Source organism: Girardinichthys multiradiatus, chromosome 9 (assembly GCF_021462225.1).
Source record: "Girardinichthys multiradiatus isolate DD_20200921_A chromosome 9, DD_fGirMul_XY1, whole genome shotgun sequence".
In the NCBI taxonomy this organism is placed as follows: Eukaryota; Metazoa; Chordata; class Actinopteri; order Cyprinodontiformes; family Goodeidae; genus Girardinichthys; species Girardinichthys multiradiatus.
Window position 1 is genome coordinate 2,796,991 of NC_061802.1, and position 19,690 is coordinate 2,816,680.

Below are 19,690 nucleotides of genomic sequence, written 5' to 3' on the forward strand. Positions count from 1 at the left end.
CCTGCTTCAACTGCTCCATGGTCCATATCACACATGTACTGGATGAGCTTTTATTGGTAGACCATAGTAAGCCTGGGCGCACACATACACACACACACACACACACACACACACACACATACACACACACACACACACACACACACACCCACACACACACACACACACACACATACACACACACACACACACACACACACACACACACACACATACACACAGACACACACACACACACACACACACACACACACACACACACACACACACACACACACACACACACACACACACACACACACACACACACACACACATACACACACACACACACACACACACACACACTCACTCACTCTTTGCCATGAGGTCATTAATCCAATGAGGTAAACGTGAGGACGCACAAGAGTGCATCCCTGCAGCAACATGCAGCCGCAGGTGTTTCTGTTACTAATCCACCTCAAATTAAAGGCAGAATGATTATTTAGTGAGTCAAGGAGGAACAAGTGTGATTAGAAAGGTTTCCAGCAGGGGTTGGGGTGGGGGTCCAACCTAAAGGAGACCAGAACATCTCCCACAAGCCCACTGCACAGAGTACAGATTTAAAACGCTTAACATTACATAGATGGGAAACTAAAACTAAAAGATTTAACCTTATTGAGTCTGATATTCTGATATGAGAATATTCAAAGGGAATGTCCAATTTGTTCCGGACAGACATTGTTTTCAGATTTCTGGTTCAACATTGTTCTCCTGAAAAGTCAAACTCTGCATTGTAGAGCAGAGCTGATGCATTTCTGTTAATCATTAAAAAACTTTCAATCTTTCTGTCGAACATGTTAAACCAACAACTTCAGAGAACATTCTGGATCTGGTGTATTGGTACTTTAAGATCTTTCTGCAGGTGTTTTTAAGTTTCACGGATGTTTGTACAGCGATTCACCTTTAAAAGCTTTAACAAACTGTTAAACTGCCTCCAGGAACCTGCTGCAAAATTCACAGTGTTGATGCAAAACCTCCCTGCGTGTTCTCAACATTTCATCAGTTGAGTTTATTCACCATCAAAGTCTGCAAAGGCAGGAAACCAGAGCCTCTCCTTCCGCTCGTCTCTGCTCTGAGCTTCATTTTCTTTTTGTCTCCGTTGGACTTTCTGTACCCAGACGACCTGAGCACCAGCCAGACTCATCATGCACACCTGCGGCAGGAAACACCAGGGGATTATAAACCCTATTCAGTTGAGGAGCTCAGAGCTGTGGAGTAGGTGTTACCTCGAGCAGCAGCAGGCCCGCCGTCAGGCCACCTACCAGCAGCAGGTTGTTCTGGGCCCACATAATGATCTTCTCCAGACAGCCGATGGTGAAGATGTGCTCTTTGGCTGAGCCTTTCTGTTCCTGCTGCATCCCATAACCACACATGGTGTTCAGCACTGTCTGTGAAGACATGAACACATGCAGAAGCTCCACCAGCAGGAATCCTGTTTACACAGTAAAACATGTTCTAACATCAGAGGTATCAGTAACTCTGCAGTGTCAGTACGTTCTTCACATTCTCTGCAAGATGGTGTCATCAACTTCACTGCAAAAACCGTATGAGGTAGAACTATGGATCTGTTTTTTTCTTAAACCTATTTGCATGTCAGGAAACAGGAGATAAATAGACATGAGGGCAGGATTTTTCATCTCCCAAAACAAACAGTACCTCAAGGTTTTTATGATGGTTCAGCACTGAATATTTAGGAACATTTTATTCTCTGTTTTTCATTGCCCTGGTACCTCTTAAAAAGACCTAGGAGGTTTACCTTCAAGGGGTTGTTGGCCAAGATGCAACAATAAAACAACCAGAAAGCCGTTTTTATCATTTTAACCACACATCTGAACAGTTTTCTCCACAAGAAAAAATATTGATTTTCTTTCTCTGCTTGTATGCTGATGACGCAGTGGTTTACTGATGCATATGGAAATACTTTGTTTGTGCTTTAATTTGGGTCTTAGCGTTTAGGACAGTTAGGTTTATTTTTAATACTGTTTTCATTTAGCCAAAAAGTTCAAACCCTTCATATAATTGCTGAGCAGCTCTTTCCATGCTTCCTCTGGTGCTTTTATGAATGTACCATGTCCTGCAGGAACAAACTGGATCTATCCAGCTTTCATAATGTTATTTGGTTCCAAAAAATCTGACCTGGTTCTGCAGACGAACGCAGCATGAGAAGGGAACTCCGCAGGCTTCCAGACTGGGATTGCTCTCCGAACAGTTAAAGTAAAGATTATGGGACCAGTCCTCATAGCTTTCTACACCACAGCACTGGAACTGTGCACAAACAAAACAACACCCGGTAACTACACCAGATTTAAAGCTGTTTTTTTTTTTTTCACAACATGCTGATGTTCTGTTCACCTTCTTCTGTATGTAGTCGATGACGTTCTCCAGGTCCCCATCCTCTCTGTAGCCAACAATTGTCTTCATCATCAGTTTCTCTGTCCTTTCCATCACCTGAACAGCAGAACTGTCACATCTGATCTCTGTTTTATACTCTGGCATCTGTTCATGTGTTGTTCTGTTACCATGTCTGTAAAAACGTATCCTACTGCTCCAGCTGCAATCTGCAGGAGGAAGTTTACAGCCAGGATTGCCAAGAACTGCATGAGGAAGCAGAGAATGTGATACATCAACAGAAAAGCTTTGTTTGTCATGGTCAACATTAACATCCTACTAAGTGCACATTCTTAGACTAGTTTCTTTGACATTTTGCACTCTTTGTTTACTGAGTCTCCAGACAGACAGTAATCTCTCCACAGGGATGCCCCAAGGTGCACTTCATGTACCCTTTCTTTTTGTCAGACAATCTCTTTATGACCTTTGTTTAAATGTTCTTTTCTATCTCTGCTATGCTGATAATACCCAGATGTACCTGTCATGACCCCATGGTTCTTTGAGGTATAGAAGGAAAACAATCTTTAACTAAATGTGTTTTGGATTAAAGCAATAATTTTCATGTTATGCTTTATATCAACAGAAGCATCAGGATGTATCTGACTCTTGGTGCAGACCTTGATTATCTCAGTAATTTTAGCAGGTATCCCAACGGGCTACTCTAGAATATTTCTTATATCCATCTACTCCTTCTTGATCCACATTAGCTCCTCATGACAGGTTGAGTCCAATCCAAGTCCTTGCTGCTTCCTGCAGAGAGATGTCTGGTTTTGCAGTAGATATTTAGGCTCTGTCATCCCAGCTGATGCTACTGGCCTCTGTGATCTTCCCAGTAATGTTTTCACAAGGCAACCTTAGTCCAGACACTTCCCACTATGTAGAATGAGCTACAGAATGCTATCAGAACCAGAGTCTCTCTGCCTACCTGGATCTCCAAACACTTGATGGTGTTGATTCTCAGTAATTCAGGTCAGTCCAAAATACTTTATTTGCTCTCAGTTCTACAGTCTCAGAACTGAAGAATTATTTTGGATAAAAATTTCACAAGAACTTAAAAAGAAAGTCCCGGTGCCTTTGATCGAAGTCTTAGGATCCTCAGCTAACATTACAACACCAGACCTGACCTGCACATCTTTCACCTTCTGTTTCGCCTGCTCTGTCGTTAAAAAGAGTAAAATGGATTCATCTCCTAATGCATCTATGCAAAAGATATTAAAAGGCCATTCGGGAAAAAAATGTTAAATAATTACAAGCAAGAATAATGAAGCCATACCGTCTTCAGCAGGCAGGTGGCGTTACGCAGCGCACCAAAACATCCCAGGAAGGTGATGAGAAACATCAACGACCCAACGATGATCAACAGCAGCGCTGGATCAATCGTTAGAGTGTCGACTACATCTATGCAAACACACAGACATATTTATAAATAACCATACTGTGAGTAAATCCCCAAACCCGGTTCTGACCTTAATCCTTATACCAGGTCCGACCCCTGAAGCAGTTCTTTGGAGGTCTGTTCCTAACTGAGCTCTGCGTTAGATTTTATTGTCCTCACAGAGAGGGAAAACTGCAGATTGAGAAATAAACATTCAGCCACACAAACATCTGACTCAGATTCCTCATCAAGAATAAAAGTTGAAACTTGTCCTAGGAACCCCTGGTGGCTCATTTTCAGGAATGATATCAGCATGGAAACATCATGATGTTGTCATCCCTTCCAGGTTCTCTGCAGCCTTTCCTGGAACCGTCAGTCATATAACTGCTCCCCTGCACGGCCTTGATGGCTGGCTATCTTCAACTTCTCCTGGAAGTAATGTAAACATGACGCTCTGCTCCCTCTGCCCCCTCCCTTCCCTGAGGACACCTGTGGACCTGCTCAGAACTTTGTGGCCGGTTGATGAACATTCCAACGTACCATCAAGGACAATGTGACAGTGCTTCATGGACTTACTTGCACACACACACATGCTCAAGATAAACATATGCACCTCCTCACACCACCTTCACCGTTCCCGGTTGTTTTGTCAACTTGTTGCTTCTTTGTTCTGAGGTTTTTTTACAATCTCAAACTGTATCCTGCTAAGGATAAAGTGTGAAATATGATTTTTTTTTCCCTCTACTTACCTAATGTGGTCTCTTTTCTCATCTAACAAGGGCAGCGCCTGTGAGTGGGCAGCAAAGCCTCGGTGACCCGTCCCCCCATTGTCTTGTGTCATGATGTATGTTTGGATGGGTTGTACTGGACTTCTAATTTCCCCTCGGGGATCAATAAAGTATCTTTGAATTGAATTGAATTGAATATCGTATTTAAAGCCAATGGACCCTTTAATTGGTTTAACATCTGTATTTTACAGATAATGACAGGATGGTTTCTGTGGTGAGTTTTGTAATAAAAAAATCCGCTTCTAAAGTAAAACCCCACAACTGAAAGGGGGCCAGTCTTCTTCAGGAGGAACTCTCTGGCTTTGAACTCACATCTTTCTATCACAGGAACGTTGTAATTTACATCAAACCGACAGGCTTTGAAGATGGTGCAAAAGACTGAAATCACACGAACAAAAGTTGTAAAGTAGAAAACAGAACCAAGGATCCAGCTACAACATCATCAAAGTATGACCGCTACATACTAACCTTTTTCCTTGGCGACCTTGGCATAGATCCCCACTGCTATCAGGACGGCGCTGACAACCTGCAGAGTCACACAGAGACACCTGTGGGCGTGTCATTCTGCTGTACAGGAGGTTGTGTCCTGGTCACTTTCAGCTTTTATTTTGAAGCTTTGCTTGAGAAACTAGACCTCTTCTCACAGTTCAGCATGTAAAGCCTAAACCCATTTCATCTATGATATCAGGTGGATCATTTAAGGACAGACAAATAGGTCTGGACTGAGACCATGTGAGTGGTTCTGTCTGAAGGTTGAAGGTGAGCTGAGAGAATCAGAGGGAAAATGTTCAAAAACTAACAATCAAAACAAACATGAGTGGATAAGGATGGTGAGATCCTGAATGATTCAACCGAATTGACATTGAGAGGAATAGCAGCAAAGGTTCAAAGAAAACTCTGACAGACCTTCAATAAATCAGGAGAACCGGTGATCAGGACCACTTAAATGGATCACAGGAAGGAAAACTGAAGGAAAATTGACTGAGGGATGGATCAGGAGTTTAACAGAACTGATATTGTTGTCTTTTTTAATGTGGATTTTTATTAAATCTCCATAGCAGAAATGCAGCCACGCCCAAACCACAGACAACCAAGCTTCACAAATTTTAACAGTAATAACATTCAATCTGGTACTGTGAAATGTTTTTGTGTACAGCTCTTGGTTCTGCTTTTTAATCGGAAAAGACAAAACCTTCAGCAGCAGATTGTCCTGTTTAAAGCATCTCCTCCTTCCTAAAATTAAACCATAAAATCACTGCAGGAAATGTAATGAATGAGGAGAAACCTAAGATAAAGCTCAGTTGACCTGGCAGCTGCTCAGACTCACCCAGAAGAAGTAGCAGAAGATGAACAAAGTGTACTTGATCCCTCGGTATCCTCTCATGTTATCTCAGCAGAGCTGCTGTTCTGCCAGAAACACGCTCTCAGGTTTGTTATCTGCTGACATGATGGCTGGAAGGCGTGTTGCAGCCTGCAGGAGCATTCCAGCTGTGAGCTCTACCTCCTCTTCCTCCTGCCCCTCTACTGCTGCTGCCAGAAACCATCACACCTGCTGCACACAGCCCTGCACAGCGTCCCCTGCAGACTGCATGGGTCAGGTGGTGCAGCATCCAAGCCTCTTTTACCTGTTCAGACCAGGAAGCAGGGTTGTAGTTTATCACTCCTCTCTGCAGCTTCTGTAATGCTACCCACCCATTACCCTATTAAGACAGTGTCTCGCCTGCGGCCAAAATTGGATAGGTTCAAGAATAATCTAAAAGGAGGAAATCAGGAAAATCTCATAAAAATAGACACAACTCAGACCGAAAAGAAAAATAAAACAAATGTGGCTTACTGAACATAAGATCTCTCTCTTCAAAGACTTTGCTAGTTAGTGACCTGATTTGTGACAATCAGATTGATTTACTTTGCCTCACAGAAACCTGGCTGCAGCAAGAGGATTATGTTACCATAAATGAGTCAACTCCTACTAATTATTTAAATTTTCACATTCCTTGAAATACTGGGCGAGGAGGAGGAGTAGCAACCATCTTTGAGTCCGATTTATTGATTAGTCCCAGACCAATCAATAGCTACAACTTTTTTGAATATTTAATCCTTAGTTTTCCTCATCCAAATTGCAAAGCACTAAAACCACTTCTGTTTGTTGTTTTGTACCGTCCACCAGGCCCTTACTCTCAATTTTAGATCAGTTTTCAGACCTTTTATCTGATTTAGTGTTAAATACAGATAAAGATATTATAGTGGGGGATTTTAACATTCATGTAGACGCTGAAAGTGATAGCTTAAATATAGCGTTTAATGCTATCTTAGACTCAATTGGCTTTGATCAAAACATTAACAAACCTACCCACCTTTGTCTTCATTCTCTGGACCTTGTGCTGACATATGGAATTGAGTATAAAGACATAACAATATTCTCTCATAACCCTGTCCTGTCTGACCATTTCTTAATAACCTTTGAGTTTAATTTAACCGAGTACTCCACACCTGAAAGAAAATTTCATTATAGTAGATCATTGTCAGACAATGCTGTAACAACCTTTAAAGAATCTGTTCCACGTTTAATTTCCTCATTATCACTGAAAAACACAATGGAGGGCAATAATTCTGTTTCTGCCCCTTCACAAATTGATTCTCTTGTTCATAGTGTTACTTCATCATTGCGTGATGCATTAGACAATGCAGCCCCCTTGAAAAAGAAGGTAATCATTCATAGGAGGCTAGCTCCTTGGTTTAATTCAGAGCTGCATATTTTAAAGCACAATGTTAGAAAATTGGAGAGAAAATGGCGCTCTACACACCTAGAGGATTCCTACTTAATCTGGAAAAATAGCCTAGTGTTGTACAAAAAGACACTTCACCAAGCTAGAACAGCTTATTTCTCATCATTAATAGAAGAGAACAAGAATAATCCTAGGTTTCTCTTTAGTACAGTTGCTAAACTTACACAGAGTCATATCTCTGTTGAGCCATCCATTCCCTTAGCTCTCAGCAGTCATGACTTTATGGGATTCTTCTTAAATAAAATTGATTCTATTAAAAATAAAATCTTTGACATACTCCCAAAGATGATTACTTCATCCTCAGCAAGTGAGACAACATTGGAAATAACTGCAGAACCTGATCTGTGTTTGGACTGTTTTGATCCTGTGAAGCTTCCTGAGTTATCAGAAATATTAGCTTCATCTAAACCTTCAACTTGTATGTTAGACCCAATCCCAACCAAATTATTTAAGGAAATGTTCCCTCTGATTACCAGCCCCATTTTAGATATGATTAATCTATCTTTAGTAAATGGATCAGAACCACAGGCTTTTAAGGTAGCTGTAATTAAACCTTTACTTAAGAAACCTTCGCTTGATCGAGATGATTTAATAAATTACAGACCTATATCCAATCTTCTATTCTTATCTAAAGTTCTTGAGAAAATAGTTTCTAATCAAATGTGTGAACATTTATACAGCAATGACCTGTTTGAAGAGTTTCAGTCAGGTTTCAGAGCTCATCATAGCACTGAAACAGCTCTGCTGAAAGTCACTAATGATATTCTTATGGCCTCAGATAATGGACTTGTGTCTGTTCTGGTTCTGTTAGATCTCAGTGCTGCATTTGATCCAGTCGATCATAATATTCTCTTAAAAAGGCTGGAATATGCTGTAGGGATCAGGGGAACAGCGCTAGGCTGGTTTAAATCTTATCTGTCTGACAGATTCCAGTTTGTTCATGTAAATGATAAATCATTTTTAAACTCCAGGGTTAATTATGGAGTACCACAGGGTTCAGTACTTGGCCCAATTCTCTTTACTATATATATGCTTCCAATAGGTCAAATTATCAGGCAGCATAGGATACATTTTCACTGTTACGCTGATGATACTCAGCTTTACTTATCCATAAATCCTGATGAACCCAACCAGTTAGATAGACTACAAGAATGTCTTGAAGATATAAAAACTTGGATGACTTTAAAGTTTTTGCTTCTAAATTCAGACAAGACAGAAGTTGTCGTCTTTGGACTGGAGTCTTTAAAAAAGAAACTGCTTAGTCAATCACTTAACCTGGATGGCATTAAATTGACCTCTGATAATAAAGTAAAAAACCTTGGTGTTATTTTTGACCAGGACATGTCATTTAAATCCCATATTAAACAGGTTTCTAGGATTTCCTTCTTTCATCTCCGGAACATTGCCAAAATTAGAAATATCCTGTCCAGGAGTGACGCTGAAAAACTAGTCCATGCATTTGTTACTTCAAGGCTGGACTATTGTAATTCTTTACTATCAAGATGTCCACAAAATGCAGTTAAAAGCCTTCAGTTGATTCAAAATGCTGCAGCAAGAGTTCTGATGAAAATTAAAAAGAGAGATCATATTTCTCCTATTTTAGCTTCCCTTCATTGGCTCCCTGTTAAATCCAGAATAGAATTTAAAATTGTCCTCCTCACATATAAAGCCCTTAATGATCTAGCTCCATCATACATCAGAGATCTGATTGGTCCATATGTTCCTAACAGAGCACTTTGTTCTCAGACTGCAGGTTTACTGGTGGTTCCTAGAGTCTCTAGAAGTAGAATGGGAGGCAGATCCTTTAGTTATCTGGCTCCTCTCCTGTGGAACCAGCTCCCAGTTTTAGTCCGTGAGGCAGATACCCTGTCTACTTTTAAGGCTAGGCTTAAAACTTTCCTTTTTGATAAAGCTTATAGTTAGAGTGGCTTAGTTTATCAGGGAGGGAGCCTTCCTCCCTCCCTGTTGGATGGAGTAAGGGGGAGTCAGGTTTAGCCTAAACCAGCTCAGTTATGGTTGAGGTGCAAACACACCCTCCATTTCTGCTACCTGTATGACCCCTTCTCTTTTCCAATGGTTATAATCAGTCTGACAGAGAGAGGTATCCCAATCCTTGTGGTTTTTAGTATAACAATGACCATCAGTGGGACCCTTTGTTGGGGTGCCTTGAGACGACATTGTTGTAAATAAGCGCCGTTTAACTAAATAATCTGAACTGAAACTATCTGTGCTGCTATAGGCTTAGGCTGCTGGAGGACATAACGACCACTTTCACCCTCTTCGCTACATTCTCACACTACTCTCCAATTTTGCATTATTTGCTGTTATTTCAGCTTTTAACTTTGTTCTCTCTTTTCTCTTCCTAGAAGCTACACCTGGCCTGACTCTGTGTCTACCTGTGACACCTTTCTGGAGAGGGGCATCGTCTGAGCTTCTGCTGGCAACAACTTAATGCTCACCTTCTACCGATGATCCACATGACCCTGTCTTTTAGTGTTTAACCCTTTCTCTCTCCTAGACATGGCTACTGACTGAGCTTCTACTGTAACTAACTCTATGTTCTCTCTTTCAGACTCTAACCTTGAAAACTGGCTCAGAGTTTATCTGTTCTTTCTCTCTAGATGAAACAACTAAAGGAGCTACATCCATTAACATTTACTTTTCCTTCCCATAGAAAGTACTCCTGGATCAGTGCTTCTTTGTTCTCTTTGTGTCTCTGCTCTGTTCTCTCAAACCCCCAGTCGGTCGTGGCAGATGGCCGCTCACACTGAGCCTGGTTCTGGTTCTGCTGGAGGTTTCTTCCTGTTAAAAGGGAGTTTTTCCTCTCCACTGTCGCTACATGCATGCTCAGTATGAGGGATTGCTGCAAAGTCAACACCAGTGACTGTCCACTGTCTCTACATGCTCATCCAGGAGGAGTGAATGCTGCAAGTCACTGACTGGATGCAATCTGCTGGGTTTCCTTAGATAGAAAAACTTTTTATCCAGTTTGAATAAATAACTGAATCTGACTAAACTGTTCAATGGTTACGATTAATTGGAATGTATGAACCTGACTGTTGTGAAGAACCTTGAGACGACATGTGATGTGAATTGGCGCTATATAAATAAAACTGAATTGAATTGAATTACTTATGGTCAGAATGACAGTGAACTGAGTTTCTGAGCTCCTGCTTGTTGATTGGACAGTTCCAGTTCTAGCAATTTCTCCATAAAGGTGCCTGGTTTATGCCTGAGTGATTTATGGCTCAGAATTAATTACTTCAAAACACAATTACAGGACAGAGAATTAACTTCACTTAACGTTTGTCAACCCTATAGAAAGCCTGTGGAGGTTGCTAAAGCTTCATTTCACCAAGCAGCAGCAAAGAAACCTGTAAGATTTAGAGAAGCAGCTCAGAGTCCCTCCTGATATGCATGAAACCTGGAGACCATATGCTCAAGATGTCTTAATGCTGTGCTTGCCAACAATTAGTTCTCCACCATGTTCAAAGTCTTTTCAGGATAATAAAGTTTCACAAATCAGTTTAATAGAATCTAACACAAGTGTAAAGTCTGCGATGGACTGGCGACCCGTCCAGGGTGACCCCGACTCCCGCCCATAGACTGCTGCAGATAGACACCATCTTCCCCACGACCCACTATGGAAGAAGTGGTAGAAAATGACCGACAAGAGTAAAAAAGGCCTGATACTCCAAAAAGTCATAAAATCGTCCTTTTTGTGTTTTCACAAATAAAATAAAAGTTTCCCAATTAAAAAATCTGTGTTTAATAGAATCTTTAATTAGTGTAAAACAATCCAGTTCAAGCTGGTTTGTATGTTAGACTTTTAACTAGAACAGATCAAAGGTTGTCTTGAGTTGATAAATAAAGCAGAATAGCCCTTTATTCTAGTGCTGAATCAGATGCTGTGATTCAGATGCCATCCAAATCCGCTGGTCAAATGATACGATCAGAACCAATTTGGAGCTTAACCCATTTAAGGCAATGGAGCTGATGGTGAACTTGAGGAAAACTCCCCCCATACTCTTTCCCCTCACCATCATCAACAACACTGTATGCAGTGGATCATCTCTAGTTCCTAGGAACCACCCTTTCTCTGGACCTGAGATGGTCCTCACACAGACACTGTTCAGAAGAAGGTCCAGCAGAGATTTTACTTGCTGCTGCAATTCAAGAAGTCCAACCTTCCAAAGGAGCTGCTGGTCATCTTCTCCACTGCCGTCATCCAGTCTGTCCTGTCTTCGTCCATCTCAATGTGGTTTGGTTCATCCACAAAAGAGGACCGGGCCAGACTGGAACAAATAATCAGGTCTGCAGAGAGAACAATCAGGGCTGACCTTCCCTCCATCCAGGACTTATACAGGTCTAGTTAGCTAGCAGCTAACATATCTGCAGACCCCACAGATCCTGGACAGAAACTGTTTAGACTTACCTTCAGAGAAAGTTTCTCCCCCCAGGCTGCCTCTCTGATGAACACAGTGATCTCCTCACAGCCTCAGTACTCAGCTACTCTGCTGAAAACAAATAAGCATATTTGTAACCTGCCATTATTGAGAAAAAAATCTGTACATGTTGCTTCTTAAGCTTTTACTTCCTCTAAAGTTTATATATTTATATTTAATATCTGTACGCTATGAGCGCAAGAAACCGAAGTCTTCAAACACACAATCTTGGCTAATAAATTGATTCCTGTTTTGGTTCTGATTCTGATTCATCTATCTGACTTTTCTCAGTAGGTTTTTCTTCAGCAATATGATTCTTTCACCTGTAGCATTTAATGTGTGTTTTCCTTAAAAAGGTTCTGCAGGTGTGGAGCAGCTAATGCTAAGTGTGGCAGTTTTGGGTTATACTGAGAGTGTTAGTGTAACTTGACCTTTTAATGTTCTGGATGAGAGTGTTTCATGCATTGGGATGATGTGTGTATAAGAAACAGATGAACTCAACACAACATATAAACTGGACTGTTTGAGGAAATCACCCATCCCATAAAGCACAGCACAATGTTCTTGCATTTGACATCTCTGAGGTCTGAAATATTTCCATTTGAGACTGGCCTTAGAACCAATGAACAATTAAACTACAGAATAAAACAGTCCAGCCTCAGGGTGAAGCATGTTTTTATATTTTTAACATTTTCTTGTTGGCTGGTTGCATTCTGAGGACTTACTGATCCACACTTGTGAAAATTATGCAGGTACCCCATCGCTGACCAGCTCAATGAAGTGACGCAAATATGTGTCCATTGTTGCCGCATGCATACGTAAACAGATGGATTACTGCAAAGTGAAAACTCCTTACATGGATAACCTTTGACCTTTAGGCATTATGAACTGAGTCAGACTCTCTTCTGTTACATTACAAATCAGATTATATTCTATTTTTAATCTGGGTATGACCGGATTATATTGCAGTGAATTTTATTTATTTTGGTTTTGTATCATTGGAAATGAATGTGATCCATTTGTGTGACATAAGATAATTTAGATTATAAATATTTTTGTGATGATCTTGATGGCGCTTTTGCAATCGAAGCTTGATGTTCAATTCAATTCAATTCAATTCAATTCAATTCAATTCAGTTTATTTATTTAGCGCCAATTCACAACACGTGTCGTCTCAAGGCTCTTCACAACAGTCAGGTTCATACATTCCAATTAATCCTAACTATTGAACAGTTCAGTCAGATTCAGTTATTTATTCAAATTGGATAAAAAGTTTTTCTATCTAAGGAAACCCAGCAGATTGCATCCAGTCAGTGACTTGCAGCATTCACTCCTCCTGGATGAGCATGTAGAGACAGTGGACAGTCACTGGCGTTGACTTTGCAGCAATCCCTCATACTGAGCATGCATGTAGCGACAGTGGAGAGGAAAAACTCCCTTTTAACAGGAAGAAACCGCCAGCAGAACCAGAACCAGGCTCAGTGTGAGCGGCCATCTGCCACGACCGACTGGGGGTTTGAGAGAACAGAGCAGAGACACAAAAAGAATAAAGAAGCACTGATCCAGGAGTACTTTCTATGGGAAGGAAAAGTAAATGTTAATGGATGTAGCTCCTTTAGTCGTTTCACCTAGAAAGAAAGAACAGATAAACTCTGACCCAGTTTTCAAGGATGTTCTCCTGCCTATAGATATTTGGTCTTGGCTGCTGGTTGATGGTGGTGAACCCTGTGAGCATAGGAGAGCTCCCTCTGATGGTCATGAAGGGTTTTACATGCTGACGATTTACCTCAGCTTGTTGTCGACTCTTTGCTGCTGTCATTGAGCCTGACCAGAACAGAAAACAAATACTGAATAAATTATTTAAGTATATATCTAATTTATCATTAATATATAAATATTTTATTGAGTACGTAATTTCAATGCTGTATCTGTTCAAAATATTCTTTTAATCTCAGGTTAGTTTTTGGACTTTTCATCCAGATTTATTTCTGTAGTAACAAGGTTTCACTGTTACATGTAAATAATATCAGATATTATTTGTGGAACAGGAGCAAAAACAAAGTAAAATCATCTGGAGAAAAACAAATATTTGAGCCAGAGGCGGAACTCAAAGGGCGGTCACTGTTTCTAGTATGACTCTCTGTGTGGTACATCCGGCGGAAGAAAACAACAAGGTGCTAGCAGCGTTAGCCTTTGTTTGCCGTCGTTTAGAAGATATTTCAGTGTCTACAGTAACAAGAACTTCTAAACTGTTGGAGAAAAGCTGGGGAGCCGAACTCCCCCCAGAAACTCACGGTATGTTAACCACACGGTGGTTCGGATGAATTTACAGAGATCAGCCGCGAAGGAGACAAAAGATGTCCTTGTTTATCGCTGTTTGTGAATCTTCTTTCATTTCTAACACAGTTAATGGACGCAGTAGATAAATAACCAGAACAACGTAAATCCAGCTGCTTTTAAGCAGAAAAAACTAAACTAAACAGGAACATTTTAGCTTCAACCTGTTAGGAGGTGGTGTTTGAGATCATCCGGTCAGCATCTGTATCTGAGGCTGATGTTCATAGAGGCTACGAAGGCGCCTGCTCAAAACACAAGCATGATAAATGTGAATTTATAACAAATTCAGTGCTGTAATTTATCTCTGTTTTTGCTGTTTTGTCGAAACATTAGTAATTACAAAATGCAGCTTTTAAAATATGATTTTAGTTATTATGTGGATAATATATCATAAACAACCCTTCATGATGCGTTCTACCTGTGTCCCCTAGACACAACAAATAGATTCTAAAGAAATTATATATCCACATAGTTTACCCTTTTTAGTAAATATCATTATTGGTTCTAATCTTCAACATACTACAAGTTTTCAGCAACTAAAAATTTGCAGCAATGCTAATTCTGATCACCTCATCCCATATATGGAAAATGGTAGTTTTGGGGTATTTAAAAAAATATCTTCACCTTGTGGAAACATCATATTGTATTTTTAGAGGAGGAAATCAAATAGTCATAATGTTGCATAAAAATGGATGAGATTTCCGATGGAGGTCCATGGCACAAATAAAGCTAAAGGGACTAAGATGTTTTCTACTTTAAAAGAATAAAAAAAATCACAGCAACATACAAAACCTGGGTAAGGTTCTGCAGCAATAAAGTAAAAAACAGAGTCCAGGCAGCCTGAGTATCTTAAACTAAAATTATGAAGTTCTAATGCTTCACTCCATGTTGAGTTTGATCAATTACTTTGAAGTTGAGAACAGGAGCAACTGTCTTTTACCTCAACTCTGACTTCTGAGAATAAATTCTTCAGACTCAACATTCTGTGTCAATCTTTCTTTAGTTTTTAAGCATCAGATTAAGATTTCTTAGAGGAACCTGTAGCTCTGCCTGCTTGTTTATACGGAGCCTGCGGCACCTTCAAAATCAAAGCTCGTTTTATAAAAATGAAAGCAGCGTATTCAGATAAATCAGCTACTTCATGCATGTCTGATTTCTAATTGTAGTTTGGGCCAGTTGCTGACATCTAAAGTTGGACTATAAAATGGCTGTGTCTACTTTAAGGTATCTAGAGATCCACCAGAATCATGAAAAAAAACCTCCACGTGCTCTCTGTCCATGAAAACGTTTTCACAACCGATGTCTTGACATTCAAGCTTTTTAAGCATATGATGGACATTTATAGATAATAAAACTGTATCACGTTCATTGCATTAAAACACATTTCCTCTAAACATTTTGAGCTGGGACTGAAGAGGAATTATTTCAAAACTGTTGAACTTTTAGACGAAGGAGACGTTTCTGTGTCTAAATCTCAACATCCAGCATTGACATTTTAAAATGATCTGAGCAGAACTGCTGAAGTGGGTGAAAGGTCAAGTCTTCTGGGTGTTCAGGTTAAAATCCTTGGTTAGAAGAAAATAGACTTACATTTTCACAATTTAATATAAAACTAATTTGTATACATTCTGGGAAAATGTAATAAATTTAATGTCTATTAATTAGATGTTATTAACATTGCTCTAGTTCTTTCTAATTCCCTCAGACGTCCTCTGATTCAGCTCTGGTTCTTATTGGGGAGGAAAGAGGAGCTCCACTGTTGACCCCAAGATACCAAATCACAAAAAGATGAAAGAGGAACAGGAGGAACCCGAGCCACAGCACATAAGTGAGAGTGAAGAGGAATCAGAACCTCAACCAAGTAAGGAAGAACAGGGTGAAGTGTGGATCTTACAAGATGAAGAGTTGCTTGTATTGAAGCAGGAGACCAACAGTTCTATTGTGACTCCTGCTTATGTGGAAATACTCCCCAATGTACCAGAACTGCAGCAGATGATGGATACAAATGGGGAACCAGTGTCTGGACAGATAAAAGAGGAGCAGGAGGAACCAGAACCTGTACAATTTAAGGAGGAACAGGAGGATCTGTGCAGTTATGAGCAGCTTGTAGTGAAGGAGGAGACTGACACCTTCATTATAACGTTTCCTTCTGATCAAAACCACAACAGTAACCCAGAACCAAACAAGGACAGACTCCTCTCTGCAAACTCTGCTGAACTACAGAGCCAACATCAGCAAGGAACAAACCAAGGAGCCTCAAGATCCAAGAAGGAGCTAAAACCAGAGAAGAGACATCAGAAATCCAGATATCATGGAGACAATGTGGACAATTTAAAGCTTAAAAGACATGAAACTAATTTGTCCTCCTGTGAATTGTGTGGTAAATGTTTTAGTCAGCCCAGGTACCTGAGTGCACACATGGGGACCCACACAGCTGAGAAGCCTTTTTTATGTCTGACATGTGGGAAAGGTTTCCGCAGGCAGCCTGATCTGACTCTGCATATGAGGACGCACACGGGTGAGAAGCCGTTTCAATGTCTGGTTTGTGGGAAGGGTTTTATCCAGAAAACTACCTTGAGTTATCACATGAGAACGCACACAGGTGAGAAGCCATATGGCTGTGAATTTTGTGGTAAATCTTTCATACAGAGGAGTGATTTGACTTGTCACCTTAGGACTCACACAGGTGAGAAACCGTATCAGTGTGAGCTTTGTAAGAAATCCTTCAGACACAGTAGTGATTTTACTCGCCACAGGAGAACCCACACAGGTGGGAAACCTTTCCCATGTCCAACTTGTGGAAGAGTCTTCAACAAACAATGTAAGCTGAGCCGTCACCAGAGAACTCACGCAGCTGAGAAGACGTATCCTTGTGAATCATGTGGTAAATCTTTTAGGCAGAGTTGGGATTTGGCTCGTCACCTGAGAACTCACACAGGTGAGAAACCGTTTCATTGTGAGTTGTGTGACAAATCTTTCAGACAAAGCGGCGATTTGACTCGTCACATGAGAACTCACACAGGTGAGAAGCCATCTTCATGTAAAGTGTGTGGTAAAAGTTTTAGTGAGTATAGTAGTATGGTTCGACATATGAGAACCCACACTGGGGAGAAGCCATATATCTGCAAAGTGTGTGGTAAACTGTTCCGATTCAGCAGCCATTTAACTGTTCACTTAAGAACCCACACAGGTGAAAAGCCATGTTCCTGTAAAATATGTGGGAAATCTTTCAGTGACTGTAGTAGTATGGCCAGACATATGAGGACTCACACAGGTGAAAAGACATTTCCATGTGAACTGTGTGATAAATCTTTCAGGCAGAGCTGGGATTTGGCTCGTCACCGTAGAACCCACACAGGTGAGAAGCCTTTTCAGTGTCTGGCCTGCGGGAAAGGTTTTGTCCAGAAAACAACCTTGAGTTATCATATGAGAACCCACACAGGTGAGAAGCCTTATCCTTGTGATTTATGTGATAAATCTTTCAGACAGAGAAATGATTTGACCCGTCACATAAGAACCCACACTGGTGAGAAACCATATCGTTGTGGATTATGTGGCACGTCTTTCAGACAGAGCAATGAGTTCTCTCGTCACATGAGAACCCACACAGCTGAGGATCTACGTGGTGTGGTTAATCAGTCAGATTAAGTTGTATAAAGACTAGTTTTTGTTAATCTCAACATTGAACTGGCTTTCTGTTTCAAAGACAGTCCTTCTGGGATTGTCCAAGTACAGCATATATGATTATTAAGCTGTTATGATGTATATTTAGATGTAAGTCAGATTAATTATCTTTAAAGTAATGACCTTTCAGCTGCCAGGATCAAACTCTGAGCTTCTAAACATAAATGAGTTTTCTTTTGATAATGAATGCATGTGATAGTTGGCCCTGAAGGAGAACACTGGTGCCACACGGTGGCTTGTCATCAGTGGTGTCCACTGTCTTGCTAATCCACTAATAGCAGAAACATTTTTTAATTTAGCGGATTAGTGTCTTCGCCAACTTTGGAGACTGTTAGCATACCAGTTATCTTCTGCTGAAGCAGGTTCTGCCAACTTAAGTCAGCTAGTTTGTTCCTTTCTGTCATGGGCATGTCTCGAAGAGTCCATTAGGCACTGGAAGATTGTTTGGCTGGAAGATGAATGGCGTGTTGAGAAGTCTGGAACAGCTGTGGGTGAGGCAGAGTTCACTCAGAGCCCTCCGGACCTATGGTGGACAGAAGGATTGTAGGCCTGTTTGTTGACAACAAGCTACCGCTGCATGGAGTGGACTCCCCCACCTTTATCGGGCTGATCAAGATGCTGCACCCTGGGCCATACTTGACCCATACTTGTACTTCATTTATAAGTTGACAGAATCGCTTCATCTTTATTTTACCTGCCTCTAACCCAACGACTAGAGACTGGCACCAGCCTTCCTGCAAGAATAAATGGGTATAAGGACTGATGGGATGGATGTTACTTGCTCATTTTATTGTGTATACAAATGTTTTACTTGGTTATAGCTCCAGTAATCATTTTTATGTATCTTCTTGACCAGAATGTCACACTTTCTTCTAAAATGTGTGTTCAATTATTTTACCTCGCCATAATTCATTCTCACTTGTAATAAAAACCATGACATCATACCATTCTGTATCAAAATCAACAATTTGTGGTCCTGATACTTTATGAAATGTTTGGAGCATAATTCACAGAATAATTGTAAGTATAATCATAACTGAAATTACACAGTGGCAGCGGTATAGTAAATAGTTTAAAGAAAATGTGCCAAGTTGTTTTCAAATACCCTAGCTGCATTTTAATGAGTATTCTATATAAAACACTCAGTTAAGTGCAGTAACTAAGCTGAACACTCGACTGAAATCTGTTGTATTGATTTGTTTCAACAGACTGTTTTTTGGGGGGGGTTCACCCCTACCAAGATGGCGGCTGAATTGTTCCAAAGAACAGCAGTAATCAGCGCGATATCTAACTATTAATATGTATGAATATTACGCTTTTTGGCCATAATATCCGACCAGGAAGACACGTTTGTTTTGTCGTTTTTAGGCTTTTTAATTTCTACTGCTGGGATCTTCGGTTCATTAGGACGCAGCGCCTGATTCTCCATAAGGGAGCGCGATAGTTGTGCAACTGCTAAGAACCCGGATGAGTTGTCTGTACCGGAAATAGATGTCCGAGTCTTACCCGTTAGCATAGTTAGCTTGTCTGTGTTGCTCAGTCTGAGGCTCTGTCCCAATTCCCACACTACACCCTACGCCCCTCTATGAATGTTTACTTTGTACAAGTGCATGTAGGGTTACAAGCGTGCAAAATTGGAGAATTGGGACAGTAGAGGTGACGTCATCGACTTGCACCTCTGCAACGTAACTGCAACATCAAAAAGGGCGGGAACCAGTGCTGTTTCCAGTCTTGCTGCTAAAAAAACAATTTAAAACTGCAACAAGCAATTGTTTTGAGGAGAAGAAAGTGCAGGAAGCGACGGAGGCTTTTACACCAGACTCTCGCTGCGTCAGTGTTTGTTTG

At 40.7% G+C, this 19,690-nt stretch overlaps 2 protein-coding genes across 3 annotated transcripts; one reads left to right on the top strand and one right to left on the bottom strand.

The window, feature by feature from the left end:
- Positions 1-275: 275 nt before the first annotated feature.
- zgc:113223 (uncharacterized protein LOC541424 homolog) lies at positions 276-6,089 on the bottom strand. Its single transcript, XM_047374756.1, has 8 exons — positions 5,921-6,089; positions 5,062-5,119; positions 3,704-3,828; positions 2,562-2,636; positions 2,395-2,490; positions 2,179-2,307; positions 1,269-1,430; positions 276-1,195 (listed from the first exon to the last, which is right to left on the bottom strand). The coding sequence occupies exons 1-8, from the start codon at positions 5,975-5,977 to the stop codon at positions 1,052-1,054; spliced, it is 846 nt and encodes a 281-aa protein (XP_047230712.1). The 5' UTR covers positions 5,978-6,089; the 3' UTR covers positions 276-1,051.
- Positions 6,090-13,961: 7,872 nt separating this feature from the next.
- On the top strand, positions 13,962-18,789 carry LOC124873739 (zinc finger protein 883-like). Of its 2 annotated transcripts, none has more exons than XM_047374647.1 (2): positions 13,962-14,119; positions 15,867-18,789. In XM_047374647.1, the coding sequence occupies exon 2, from the start codon at positions 15,950-15,952 to the stop codon at positions 17,807-17,809; it is 1,860 nt and encodes a 619-aa protein (XP_047230603.1). In that variant the 5' UTR covers positions 13,962-14,119; positions 15,867-15,949; the 3' UTR covers positions 17,810-18,789. The 2 variants fall into 2 exon arrangements, with proteins under 2 accessions (XP_047230603.1, XP_047230604.1); XM_047374648.1 differs by having other exon boundaries at positions 13,967-14,119; positions 15,848-18,789.
- Positions 18,790-19,690: the final 901 nt, after the last annotated feature.